General features: G+C 55.8%; 1 protein-coding gene across 7 annotated transcripts in view; it reads left to right on the top strand.

The window, feature by feature from the left end:
* The window catches only part of ATP13A2 (ATPase cation transporting 13A2), a 37,375-nt gene that overhangs the window by 2,664 nt on the left and 21,101 nt on the right, over positions 1-13,610 (top strand). Inside the window, exons 1-6 of one of the 7 annotated variants that reach the window (XM_025203689.1) lie at positions 43-145; positions 7,866-7,939; positions 8,543-8,710; positions 9,680-9,768; positions 11,571-11,682; positions 11,823-11,902. In XM_025203689.1, coding sequence (XP_025059474.1) covers positions 73-145; positions 7,866-7,939; positions 8,543-8,710; positions 9,680-9,768; positions 11,571-11,682; positions 11,823-11,902 — 596 coding nt within the window. In that variant the 5' untranslated portion in view covers positions 43-72. Of the gene's footprint in view, positions 1-42; positions 146-484; positions 803-1,195; positions 1,238-2,559; positions 2,711-4,675; positions 4,868-7,865; positions 7,940-8,542; positions 8,711-9,679; positions 9,769-11,570; positions 11,683-11,822; positions 11,903-13,610 lie in introns of those variants that run through there. The other 6 variants (XM_025203691.1, XM_025203687.1, XM_025203690.1 and 3 more) reach the window with 6 other exon arrangements.

Below are 13,610 nucleotides of genomic sequence, written 5' to 3'. Positions count from 1 at the left end.
ATCCGTCCTGCGCCGTATCTAGGGTGGGTCATTTTGCATCATGGGGAAGCACGATAAGCCCAGCAGGCATTGATGGATGGGAGCAGCCAGGCCACCGAGGGGGAAGGGAATTGCCTGGGAGTCATCATCATCGCTCTTGTTTTCTGTAAGAATGAAGAATTTTCTGTGTGACCTCCTGCCTGAACGGTCCTAATTAGGAGCAAAGCCTGGGGGCCTGGGAAGAGGTTTTAATTCCAGAAACCGAGCGGCCTGCGCCCTTAGCAATGCCGTCTGCGACGCCGGAGCAAGTACGTCGGGTCACGCGGGGGTAGCAGAGCTGAAGTGCTGGAGAGCAGATCTGCAAGGAAAGAAACCCGCAGCATGTTCTGCTCTCATCGGACACGCGTGTGCCATCCGCCCCGTGTCTGTTGCCAAGGGGGAAGGGAGCCCTTTGGCAAACATCAGTCGTCCTGGAGAGGGCACGTGCCACCGTGCAGGGGTCGCAGTTCTTTGCTTGTGAGAACAGCCCGGGTTGCACAATCCGGGGCAGATGCATGTTGTGGTGCTGTGGAAAAACCCTCAGGCCCTTGACCTTCAGGCTGCTCCCTGAGCCCCACTCCCTGGGGACTTCCCTGACCCGGTTCCCACGCATGGATGCTGCTTTTAGGCAAGAGCCAACTGGAGTTATGTCTTATCGGGCCTCGGGCAGGAAGTTTGTCTTTCCTGCAAGCAATAAGGGAAGCTGCTGCTTCCAGCTGCCCAGCTCCCCGCCCCCAGGGATGCTCGGTAGGGTGCATCTCATTGCCGGAGCATCGGCCCTCAGGTAAGACTTCCCCTGTGTTAGCCTCAATCCCCTGCACGTGCAGGCGACGGAGGAAGCCCGGGGGGTCACAGACGGGGTCGCTGGGCTAACATCTGGCTGCTAACGTGGTTTGCTAACACTATGCTGGCGCAGTCTGCAAGGAGCTGCCGGGATTGCAACCCACCCGACCCCACGGGGTTGCAGCACGATCGCAGCCCTGACCGCTGCAAGAGGGAAGTGTGTTAGAGCAAGGGGGTCACGTGCGCTCAGCATGGCAGGAAGCGCGCTCCAGCAAGGGGGTGGCTGTGAGCCTCCCTCGTAGCATCAGCTGCTGCCCTTAAAGCTCCAGCCTTGTTCTCAGCCGCTCTCCAGGTCAGGAAGTTTTTTTTCCCGGGGTTCGGATCTGCTTGATGGACAACTCGCCGGTCCTTCCCGACCCATCCTATGGGGCAGCTGGTGAGGTGACCTGCCGGGAGCTTTTCCAAGCCTGATTTTCCCTGGGCCCTGCTGTCTGTGCCTCTGCTCCCACGCCCTGCCGTGAGCCCTTGCTGCGATCAAGTCTCAAGCGTGCTTGCCCTGCCTGGACCTACCTCGCACCCGCACATGGTCAGGCCACTGGTCTGAGAGGAGCATGCTGACCCCTGCCAGGGTGTGAATGCAACACCCTGCTTTGGGGATAAGCTACTTGAGAGCACGTTCTCCTTTCCCGGGGGCCAGCACCTGGCCAGTTAAATCCCTCCCAAGAGGGCAAGTTTCCCATGCGCCCGCTGATCTGGGCAAGGGCTGGCAGCGTCGGGTTCTCAGCTGAGTCCAGAAAGGCTTGCAGGGGGGTGAGGTGGTCCAGAAAGGCCCCCCACTCCCTTTGCAGAGAGGGTTAGGGGAATTAGGCACCCAGGTCTTGTGGAACGGTGCCTGCCCAAGGCATGAGCAGTGCTTGGGATGCGGCATAAAGTCCTGTGCATGTTGCAAAACAGCGAGGCAGGGACTGCAGCCTGGCCGAGGTTGCATGCTCGAGCCTGGCGTGCGTGGTGGGACGCTTTGTTCAGATGCCATCCGTGGGCATCTCTCTGGCCTTTTCCATAGGAAACGGCTGTTTTCCCGTCTGTTTCCTCCCCGAGCAGTGCCCAGCAGAGGGTGCCCTGCTACCGAAGCGGACAGGCCCCTTCGTCCTCTACGGCGATTTGCCTGGGCGAAGAAGACACCTCGACATAAAGTCCCAGCACGTGTCGGCTCTCGGGGGCGGAAGGGCTTGATTTTAATCTGAGCCTTGTGGCCTGAAAGAAGCGGGACTGTATAAGGTCCCCGACAAGTCCTGGCCACGTTGATGGTCCTGGCATGGGGTAGGAAAGCCGCGGTCCTCACTCCTGATTGAGACTGGGTGTTGATGGCTGAAGTGTGAGCTCTCCCTACAGCATGCATGGGCTGGGATTAATTTTTTTCCCTGCTATTACAAGTATTTTTCTTGCAAAAGAGGCTTTTCGGCCAGATCGGGTTTGAGCACTGTTAGGAGCAAAGCACAGACCTTTGCCATGCAAAGTTAAAAAAGCATGGCACCTTGCAGATCAATGCCTGCCCCTTGCTCTGCTCCTCTGGTGCTATGGCTGGGCTGGGGATGGATATCTGATATCCTGGCATCTTCTGATATCCCTGCGTCCGTTTGCTGAGACTGAAAGAGATTCTTATCCGCCGCCGCAGATGACTTGCTGGCGCAAAGAGATTGCTGATGTGGAAGCAGGATGTTTCCCGTGTTCATGTAGTAGGTGTGGCTGCTCTGCTCCATGTCGAACTGGTTGCGCCGGCACCCAGCACCAGCCAGATCCTCCCCCTGGCACGGCGTGTTACGTGGGCGCGTCTCCTCTCGGGCAGGTTGCAAAGTCTCCGGGTTGAGCTGGGACAGGAGGAGGATCGCCTCGCCCTGTTCGGAGCCAGGTGAGAGCTGCCAGCCCCCCGGCAGACGATTTCCCCAACCTGCAGCCCGGGTGGAGGCAGGGCAGGTGCCGTTGTGCTAGGGCGGCTGGTCACAAGATAAGAACCACGTATCTTCGCGGGGGGCCGTACACCCCCGTTTCTACTGCCGCAAACCCCTGTTAGGCGGGATAAAAAAGCACCTGGTCGACCCTGCAGTTGCACCATGACCCCTCCAGTGCTCCCGTTTCCCTGTTTCTTCCTTTTTTCCTCCATCCACGCTTCCCTTCTGCGTTCCCATTCCTTGCTCTCGTGGACTCTGGAGCGTCTCCGCGTCCTCCCCGGTTCGGGAAGCACGGTCCTAGCAATGTCAGCGTTACCTGCCCGCGGCTTTGGTCAACCGGCTGTCTCAGCTGTGTCAAAAGGCGAGATCACGGACGGGAAATAAGAATCCGGACGTCGTACCAGGATTTCTTTTGTTGCTAAAACAACGTCGTTAAAGCGGAAGATGTTAACGCTCTGCCCTGCTTTTTGCTATTTATACTGCCTGGCCCAGTTCAGAGAGATCCCGCAGGCAAGGAAAGCAGTTTTATGTTCTTCTGGGGGCCGTTTCTCATCCGTTTCCCTGGCTCTTTCGCCCTGCCCGACGCTGAGCTGCCGCATTGGGGTTCGAACACGCCGGGGGATGTCTGTTTAAAACGAGCTCTCTTTACATCTGTCTTTTCTTCCCGCCTGGCTTAAACGAATGGCTGCATTTTTGCCGTCGGTCTTAAAGTCTGTCTCCCCGGCCTTTGGGGCATGTCGGACCTGCCAAAAATCCTTTTCTTTTCAATAACCGAACCAATACGTCCCACGGGATGAAGCAGATTACTAACCAGCCTGGAATGTGGAGTTAATCCCACCACCAGCCAGGTATCCTGCAGACTTTCTGGGCTTGGATAGTCTCTGTTTAATGCAAACGGTTGCTCAGACTTGTTCCCTGCGAAGCTGGAAAACACCCAGGTGGAAACACTTGTAGGCGAACGCTGGGAATGCAGAAGGCACCGCAGGACGCTGGGAAAGCAGCCAGCTGGTGGAGCGAGGCAGGACCTCCCCTTTGCTCCTTCCCAGTGCTCTCGTGGCGCTGGGACTGGTCTTCCTTCCCTTTAGCGGGCCAGAATTACAGATCCTTAAGTCCGAGCCTTGGAAAACTATAATAATAGTGGCTGAAGGTGGTGTCATTTATTTATCAGCTGCCCTGGGCGGGGGAGTCCCGGGCCGGAGGGGACTTCCAGGCTCTTTTGCAGTGGGGTGTGCGAGGCCTGGCTGCATTGGGGTTGCAGAAGAGAGCAGGAGGGACACCCCTATGTCTGCCCACGTGGGACGTACAAATGAGTTCACCATTTAAGAGAGAGTATTTGACGCCTTCCCCGCTCCCGCCGGGCGTCCCGGGCAGTGTCGGCGCACAGAGCTGGCAGCGGACTTCACCGTCGTGACCCCACTGACCGCAACGGAGGCTGCAAGGGTCAAACCTGTTTGCTGTGATGTTTTATAACCCCGGTGGTTACCTTGCCTTTGCTGTGTTAAGCCCTGAACTTATGCTGGCTTTCACTTTCCTCTGCAGGTAGCGCACCCTGCAATTGTGCTAGTCATGGTGTGGACGGACATTAGAGATACTCTGGCGTTGAAGCACAGAGGTAGACAGTGCCGCCAGCGGTAGGGATCTAGCACGGGCGTTGTCGGTGCGACCCATTCAGGGTACAAGTTGCTGTGATTTATCTCCCGTCTTTTGCTCGAGGAGCATGCGGAGGTAGCAGTCGGGCCCCAGAGGTGGGTGCACAAACCACCTCTCCCTTTTAAAGCAATGGCAAGTTACATCTGCCTATAGCTGCAGCATATCAGGACGCGGCCCTTGGTTTGCTTCTCTTTCGATTGTGGCCACTTCCCGCTCCGGCTTGATCCCAGTCTCATCTTGCCTCGAGGCGCTTGTGCCAGTAAAGTAAATAAGACTTTGCCCCCATGTAAGCACCTGGTTGATGTTTGCCCGCTTCCTCCTGCCTTGCTGGAGCTTTCCCTGCAGCAAAATTGCCCAGGCGTTGCCATCCTGTCTGTCGGGGTTTCCTGCCCGCTCCAGCTCACCTCACTGAGAAGCGGCTGGGCGTCGCGCTGGCTATTCGAGGCCTCTCTGTCCTCCCTGTGCAGGTAGGCCTTTAGTCGAGACTAATTTTGCAGGGCTGGGCTCTGTGTGGGGAAGGATCTGAGCAGGGAAAGACCAGCTGGGCCGGTGGCTAATTGCAGTAATGATACCCGGTGTCCTACTAAATGCCAAGCAGAGGTGGGAGTCTCCCTTCCCAGCAGGTCAGCTGGTTACAGGGGCTTGTTCTGCATGTGAAAGTCATCTCCTCTCCGTCTTCTCTCTAGACTAAGCAAACTGGCTCTTTCGGTCTCTCCTTGGATGTCACGTCCTCTAGTGAATGTGGATTAACCCCCTTGCCGTGCAGATCAGGGGGGTAAAGTCTTCCCCAGGCTGCTTCTGCATGTGTCCATGGGCAGCAGGGGACATCCGTGTTTCTGGCTCGTTCGTCCCCTGTCCTCTGAGGACGAGGACGGCAGCAGCAGTGGGTTTGGGTTTCACGACCCTTTGTCCTGTAGGGACTGGACGGATGCTGCTGGCTCATTTCAGGCAGGGCCTCCCAATGCCCTTCTGCTGCTGTGACCTAATGCCGGACTTGAACCAGGGATTCGGGGGCCACAGTCGGCCCTGGCGTAAAGTAGCACAAGTCTCTTGCTGCTGCCGTCGGGGTGCACCCAGGTCCCTGGGAGCATAGGCAGCCTTGAGACTTATAGCACTTGAACGCGCTCTAAGAAGCAAGCAGACAGGTGACACCGCTCCACAGTGCCACGCGTCAGCCCAAACGGTGCAAAAAGTGACTCTGAAGGAGACGGGTAGCTGCAAAGTGCTGCATGGTGCGGCTTGGGCTCGGAGGCCGGCGTACCTCCGCACGCGACTGAAGCACTGCCAATTCAACGTGCTTCCAAGAAGGCAGGCAAGGTTCTTTGGGTCGATGCGATATCTTTTATTAGACCAGCTAAACAGTTGGAAAAATTGTTCTTTGCAAGCTTTCAGGCACAAACATCCTTCTTCGGGCCTAGGGAGAGTCTGCTGGTGTGCGCGCGCTCCCCTGGGTGGAATAGGAAGAGTTTGAAGCGTGCTGTATACGTGTCTGTGCACCCTCGGCCAGCAAGGCCCCATTGCTGTTAGGAAACCAATCAAGCCACACGCAATCCCTTTTTGCTGCTTGTATTATATATCTGCAGAAAGCACCAGAGACGTCATGGGATCTTGCATCCTGAAGGATCCCAACGCCCTGCACAAGCCGCAGCCACACACCCCACAGAGAGGCAGCTGCTTTGGGATGAGAGTTCATTGGGAACAGCTTGACGGGTGGGGAAAAAACGTCGGCCAAAGGGCTCAATTCAGGGTGGGTCTTGCAGGGTGCAGACGGGACTTGGGACCGTCTGCTCCAAAAGCCCCGTAGATCCATCCCTGCCGGAGAGCTGCGGGCGAGGAGCAAAGAGACCCAGCCTAACCGAACTGCGGGCTGCGGGAGCCTCCCCGGCTCCGTGCCGCATGCATGGATCAGGTCACCGCACTCGAGTCTGGGCAGACCGCCATGCGACACCCAATCGGCCTGATGTCTGGGATCGATCCGCGGCTGCCGTCAGCAATGCCTCCTCTCAAAATCATCTCCCACATCAGACAGGCCTCGTCTCATCCTCTGCTGCCTTCTCCCTGGGTTTTGTCACCTCCTTGCCTGGATCTCCACTTACCCTTCGCGCTTTGTCCCCCCAAGGTGACAGTCCCTGGGACCAGCCGCCTCCTGCACCAAGGCAAGCCCTACTAAAGTCATGGGAGACCCGTCTGAGCTGCATTGGGGCAGCTTTTCTCCGCTCGGAGCCAGCCTAAACCACACCGTGCATGCAGCAGCTTTGCTGGTCTGTGCTTGGGGGAGGTTTTCTCTGATTCTGCCTGTAATCGGGGTGAACCCCAGCATTGACCATCCATCCCTCTGTGCACCGGTGTCCATATAGCACCGTCCTAGCAGGATCTTTGAATTGCCTCTTGTGATCTCGGGGACACACTGCAGGGGACTCTTTGGGTTTTAAACACCTTGGAAACAGTCCGTGAGCAAGCTGGGGGGAAAAAATGCAGTTGTACCAGTCTGACCGCGCCAGGGGCATATTGTAACCTGTTGTTTTAAGAGCAGTGAAGATTGTTTGCTGGATTTCCAGGTTATTTCGGCGAAAGGCAGAAGCGGGTAGGGCAGGGACAGTAGGAGGATGCCGGTGGGTGAAAGGACCCTGGTTGAACTGTTGAATTCCTCGGGGACTCAGCAAAACCATGGAGGGTATAAAGGCCTGTTAGAGCCAACGCCGCATCTCTGCTGACGTGGCATGCATTGCACGGGAGTCTCCCTGCCCTTGCTGTTACATCCTCGGGACCTGAGGGTCGGGGCTTGGTTCTGCTCTGCAAAGCAGCAGCAGGTGCTGAGGAAGTCACGGCTTCATCGCCTTGGGTTGGGAGCCTCGCTGGGTCACACACCTGGATGCAAAGGCAAAGTTGGATGCAAAAGCACACCTGGATGCAAAGTTTTTCTCCGATGCCCTTGTTCGCAGACAGATTTGGCAAGCCTCTTGCACGCTTGGTTGCCCCCGTAGGTATAAGCTTGCCTCCTTCCTGGGGCATCGTGCAATGGTCAGCGCTCCTGGGCAGAGCTGTGTGGGGGTGCAAATAGGTCATTAGTCAGGACTTCTGCCAGAGACGGTGCTACCTTGTCCATGCGGAGGTTGGGTTTTTCCCAAGGGGCATCCGGCTTCGTAGGGCTGGGGAGATCAACTCCGTGTAGCTCACAGCACAGCATCAGGCTGACATCTGGTATCGGGCTCTCCCGCAGGGGTTGGTGTGGCCCGTTATCAAGGTGTGAGCATCTTTGTCCTTCGGTCTGTGGCCAAACTGTGCTAACGGGGGCTGCACGAGTCCTTGCACAACCGGCCTTGCAGTCGCACCCTGCGGTGGCTGGTCTGAGTCTTCCACGTGGTTGGCAGGATCCCAGATGCAGCTGTTGGGACCTGCCTCGGGAGGTTAAAACACAGGGGACAACCAGGCCAGGAAGTAACGTGGCGATCTTTGCTTTTGCAGATAGCAGCAGGCTGATGAGAAACCAGCAACCGGGCTATGGGGCGCTACTGCAAGTCCCGGATAAATCCTGCATGGTACGTGCGAGGGTCCCTTGGGGGGACGGGGCAGGAGATGGTGGAAATCGAGGAAATGCAGGGCTGGGAGATGAGCACCGTTGCACCGTTCTCACCAGGGAGAGGGGACATCTGCCGGTTTCACAGAAGTCAGGGCTGGAAGGGACCTGGGAAGATCATCGAGTCCAGCCCCTGCCCCAGGGGCAGGAAGTCAGCAGGGATCATAGGACCCCAGCAAAAAAACCATCCAGATGTCTTCTGAAGGTGTTCAGAGGCTAATGGTGTCTGATGGGCTCTGAGCAGGGCGAGGCGTGGAGCTGACTGGCGAGCCAGGGTCAGGTCCAGAGGGGTTGGTAATTCAACCTTGGAGGTTGCCGGATGCCATGATGAACGGTGCACGGGGAGACGTGCACAACAGCTGGGGTCTAAGTCGTCCTTACCGGTGAGACTTGAACACCAAGCGGACACGGGGTTTGCTCCAATACCCCCGTAGACATCGGCAGGGGCTGAACCTGGCCCGTGCAGCCTCAGGTGCTCAGCTCGGAGGGCTCCGAGGCTCCGCTCGTGGGTGGGCAGGTCGGTGCTGCTCACGGGGCTGCGCTGTCCTCCCCGCCTGCTTTCCAGGAAGTCAGCGGGTACCAGAGCAGAACATGGAAGGTCGTCCTGTGCCACCTCTTCTCCGTGCTGACGGCTGGGCTCCTCCTGATCGTCTTCCACTGGAAGCCGAGCCTCGAAGTCCGAGCAAAGTGCAGGCCTTGCCCTCTTAGCCAAGCCGATTGGGTCATAATCCAGGTAAGGAGATGTGGGTGGTAAGAGGTTCATCTCATGGTGAAGACATGGGCTTGGGTTTCTTACAGCGGGGGCGAGGATGCTCCCCTTTCCCCCACCCCTGCCTGGCTTATTTTGATGACACTCTTTGGGGCAAAAGCCGCCTCGTGCAGCGCCTAGCACGGCAGGGTCCTTATCTCCACCGGGGCGAGTACCACAAGCTGGCCCGGAGTGGAAGGGGTTGCTCCCTTCGGGGTTACTACAACAGAGCACCCACCAGCCCCTCCATCTGCCTGATTCCCCCAGCACAAGCAGAGGAGTGGAAGTTAAATCACGTAGTCCTAAAATGCTAAGCCGATGTTTTTGGAGCAACATGCAGGGCTTCATCGTTCTCCTCTTACCTTTCTATCCTGCTGCCGAGAGCCTGGTATCTCCCTCCCCATCCCCACCGTCTTTCTGCAATAGCAAAAGCAGGAGCTTGGGGATCGGGACCACTGAGTTTTGCTACCGATTCATTGGCACACCTGGAGCGAGGCATTGAAGCCCCCTGGGAGAGCAGCTCCCCCCTCGATCGATGCAGTACATACAGTACAAAGCATTGAGCAAATGGTGAAAAGCAGCAAATAAAGCTGGGCCCTATTTGCTGGCCTTCCAGGGGGCCTCAGAGCTCCGTTGTGGCCAGAGAAAAGCCTTTAAAGTCCCAAATGATGGTGTTTTGAGTAAGATTTTCATTGGCAGGTCCTGCGGAGACGTGAGACCCTGAATCCCATCTGGGCCCAGAATAGGTCAGGAAGTTAGGCCCTTCGACATCTCCGGTTATCACTGATCCCAGGGGTCCCCTCTGGCTTTATGGTGCATGACTATGGTGCACAATCATTTACCATAGTAAGCATCCTACAGAGAAGCTAAGTGACTTGCCCAGGGTTACCTAGTGAGGCTGTGGCAGGGCAGAGACCTATACCACCAGTGAGCAGTGGCAATCCTCCCTTCCAGGACGGGTTTGGACAGTGCTTCACCACGCGGGTGCAGACGGAGGAGATCGGGGACGGCCGGGAAGCTGGGCTCCTGCGCTACGGACAAAGGTACCTTTTATCCACTTCGAAGGCTGGGGGGAGCTCTGGCCCAGGCGCTGGTGCCTGCTGCTGCAAGGTCACATCACGGTGCTCTTGGAGCAGTACAGGAGAGCAGGGTCGCTTCGTCTCTGCCCTTGGATGAAGCAGGGTAACATCGCAAGGGTTTTGCTACACGTGCATCGCTGCAGAAGCATGTGCAGCTATCGGGTCAGAGCAGCAGCTTGCCTGCGTATCGAACGGCACCAACTAAGTCAGTCTGTGCCATAGGACTTGCTCCTTGCTGGCTGCATTTCTTGCCTTTCACATGAGCCCCCCGGGCTTTGCCAAGAGAGCCAGGGATGCCGAAGGTCCCAACGCGGGTGCAGTGGAGTGCGTGCATCCACCTTCACTGCCGGGTCACCATGGGGAGCTCCAGTCTCAGCCATGCCGATGCTTGTGCAGCAGGCTGATAGATGCTTGCACGGTGGGCTAAACACACAAAGTTTGCCCTCTGCCACCTCTGCACTCCCCTTTTCACCATCCTGGATCTGCTCTGGCCAAGGGCTTTGCCATTTCTTTGGCGATGGAAGAAAACTGGGAGGCACAGAGAAGCGCAGCACTCAATCACTCCCAACCCTGGGGCTTCGGTTCCACCTTCCAGGCCCTGAGTTTTGCTCTGGGCTTTGGGGTTGGAGCTATTTGTCCTGCAGAGAACAAGGAGCTTTGCTGTAAAAAGGTGCTTGGATTTCCCCACCTGTTTCTACCTCCCGGCCAAGAGATCACTTGGCTACAATTCCTTTACAAAATGATCAATTATCTTGCAATAGCAATTCATTTTATCTTACCTCCCTACCAGAGCGTCCACATTTAAATGTCACTAGGTCTCCCTTGGGTTCTGCACTTCATCATTTCAATCCAACTCTATTTTACAGTTGTTTTTCAGCAAGGGAGGGAGACTCGTGCTCTGACTAGCTGCAGAAGTAATTCAGTTACGATCTGCCAGCGATTTCCATCCTATTCTTAAATCCAGCATGCCCCGTTTGCAACTGGAAAACTGTTTGCCTCCTCTGAGGGTAAAAGCATGGATGTTAGGATATTGAAGAGGCACAGCGAAAGCCTTCCAGTTTAAAAAACGAGAGGTTATTTATCACTGATTTGGATGGTGGGAATAGGTAGGAACCCAGGTTATGGACCCCTTTGTACCAGGACCTGTCCAGAAGTAGCTGGAGATATTAGAGCAGCCCCTGAGTCTATCCACCAGCTTTTGTCAAGCAATCACATTTGCTGCTGTGCAAAATGCTTTTGTTTCTCTATGAAAAATCCTTACAAGCAGCAAGGGGACCTGGTAAAGCTCCAGGTAAACTAAGAAAAGAAATATTTTTTCCCCCTTGATCTTTCCATTATATTGAGTGTCAAGAGGTGGGGTAAGAGGTTGCCCTTTATTATATATTGAAACTTTTTAGAGAAGAAGCAACCTTAATTTTTTTCCCTAACAATCTACCTCTTCAGAGGATTTCATAGCAGCGAGGTCTCCCCGGCCCCGTGATGGCTCTGTGCATAGCTGGGAAAGAGCACATGCTCTTATAGGTTATACTGGTTATATAGGTTTTCACTGGGGTGAAGAAGTTCTCCGATGAACTATATGAGGCATGTGCCGTTGGCGTGAGATGCGCCCGAATGGGGTTACAGGTAGCATCAGCTTTTGAAGCTCTCCAGGTCCCCAGATCCATGGGATACCAGAGGGCATTAGGTAAAGCAGCATCTGGAGGTAGTGCTTTTATTCACGGCCAGGGCTGCTGACGTACCGGTGTTGTGTTTTCCTTCCCGAATAGCCTGGAGCAGCATCCTGGGACCAGACCCGACGATGGGAGAGCCAGCGTCGCGGTGGGCGTGACGGATGAGGACGACGGCAGGGACACCATCCAGCTCCACAAGAAGGAGGAGGTAACTTCTCGCCCTCTGCTCCCACGCGAGTCCCGTCCTTGGGACCCGTGCACCGTCCTTCTCCTCCTCCTCTGCAAAGGGCTGCCGAGCTTCGGGCTGACCCAGGCCCGCTCTGACTTTGCACCTCTCTCTGTGCTCAGAAGAACATCCTGCGCTACTACCTCTTCGAAGGGTCGCGCTACGTCTGGCTGGAAAGGCAGCAGGCCTACTGCAAGGTCAGGTAAGGCTGTTGTCCATGGAGGAGCTGTTTCCCACCTGGTGATGGGTGCACGTGTCCGTAGGCTCCAATGGGACCAGATGTGCTGAGCAACAAGGTGCTTTTCTTAGTCCTTTTTAAAGAACAAGGAGTTCTCAAGCTCGGGGTGGGAATAACCAGGTGTGTTCCCCAGCTTGTGTTGTGTGGGGGATTGCCCACCCCCCGTGGCCATAGGGGCTAGGCTGCTTCTCTTCAAAGACCACTCCGTGACATTGGAAACCGTCTGCCTCCAAGCAGTCTTCTGTTTTGTCCCCGCCCCAGGGAGGGCTCCACGTCCGGAGTCTGGAAGCCAGATCAACATGCCTCCCCCCTCGAAAGCCCTGTGATCTGTGCTTTCTGGGCTGTGAGCTTTCAGGAGACTATTTTTTTTTCCCCCGCCATGCTGTGGGCAGGGTGTATCCAGAAGCTGACTGCAGACGGAGAGACTGCAGCAGCATCCATCACAGCTTCGCCCTTGTGATTTGAAATGGGATATCTCGTGATGAGATGGAAATCCAAAGCAAATGGGGAGAAAAGCAGGAGGTGGGGGGAAGTGATGGGCTTGAATCTATTTTTAGCTCTGAGCCTGGCTCAGAAGGATCAGAAGGAGAAATGCAACCGCTCAGTCTTGCTAGAGATGCACTGTTTGGGGGAACATGGGCTGAGCAGTCTGGACATTGCTGTCGACATCCCTGCTCATGCATTGAGCTATGAACATACTTTTTAATCTGCTTTCAAAGGGAGGAGAGAGCTGGCACTGAGGTGCGTGTCTCAGCTGTTAGGCTGTAACTGTGGCCTCTGCCTGATCCTGAAGCCATACAAGAGGGATGGATCGCTCTGGTTCTGCCCCAGAATGAGGCAGAGTGAACATTGCAAGGATTTTGCTGCATTTGTATTGCGGCAGAATCAGGCTGCAAGAACAGTTGCATTATAGCTGCTTATTGGCCTCATTTGATGTGGATGCTGTTGTAACATATGGCTATACCCTTCGTTAGGTTTTGTTTTCCTGTTATAGGATTGCTCCCGTGCATAAATGTTAGCAGGGTGAGTCAGCGACTCCCCGATGGGTCCTTCACCCCGTGGAGTTTCCTGGCACCTTAGCATTAGTAAGAAACAAAGGGCCCCTTGGGACTCGGAGCGGGGGGGCAGCAAAGGCACCAGTCGCGGGGCTCAAGTGCCTGTACGCTAATGCTAGGAGCATGGGGAACAAGCAGGATGAACTAGCGCTCCTGCTTGCACTAAACACCTATGACTTAGTGGGGCTAACGGAAACCTGGTGGGATTCATCCCACGACTGGGCAGTACATACTGAGGGCTATAGATTGTACAGAAAGGACAGGGTGGGGAAAAAATGGGGAGGGGTTGCGCTCTGTGTCAGTGAGCAATATATATCAACCCTCATCAAGACAGAATCGAAGGATGAGGAAGTGGAAGGATTGTGGGTTAGGCTACACGGGGGGCAAGGAGAAAGGGATTTGGTGGTAGGGGTCTGCTACAGACCCCCACATCAAGGGGAAGAAAGAGATTCGGGGCTCCCGAGGCAACTCTCGGAGACCATAAAAGCTAAAGAGGCAGTAGTCATGGGGGACCTAAACTACCCGGACATCTGCTGGGAGTCACAGACAGCAAAGTCCCACCACTCACGCAGGTTTCTAACCTGTGTACAGGACCTCCACCTGACACAGGAGGTACA

The sequence above is a fragment of the Alligator sinensis genome, unplaced genomic scaffold (assembly GCF_000455745.1).
Source record: "Alligator sinensis unplaced genomic scaffold, ASM45574v1 scaffold512_1, whole genome shotgun sequence".
Classification (NCBI taxonomy): domain Eukaryota; kingdom Metazoa; phylum Chordata; order Crocodylia; family Alligatoridae; genus Alligator; species Alligator sinensis.
This window is presented reverse-complemented; position numbering and strand designations above follow the sequence as displayed.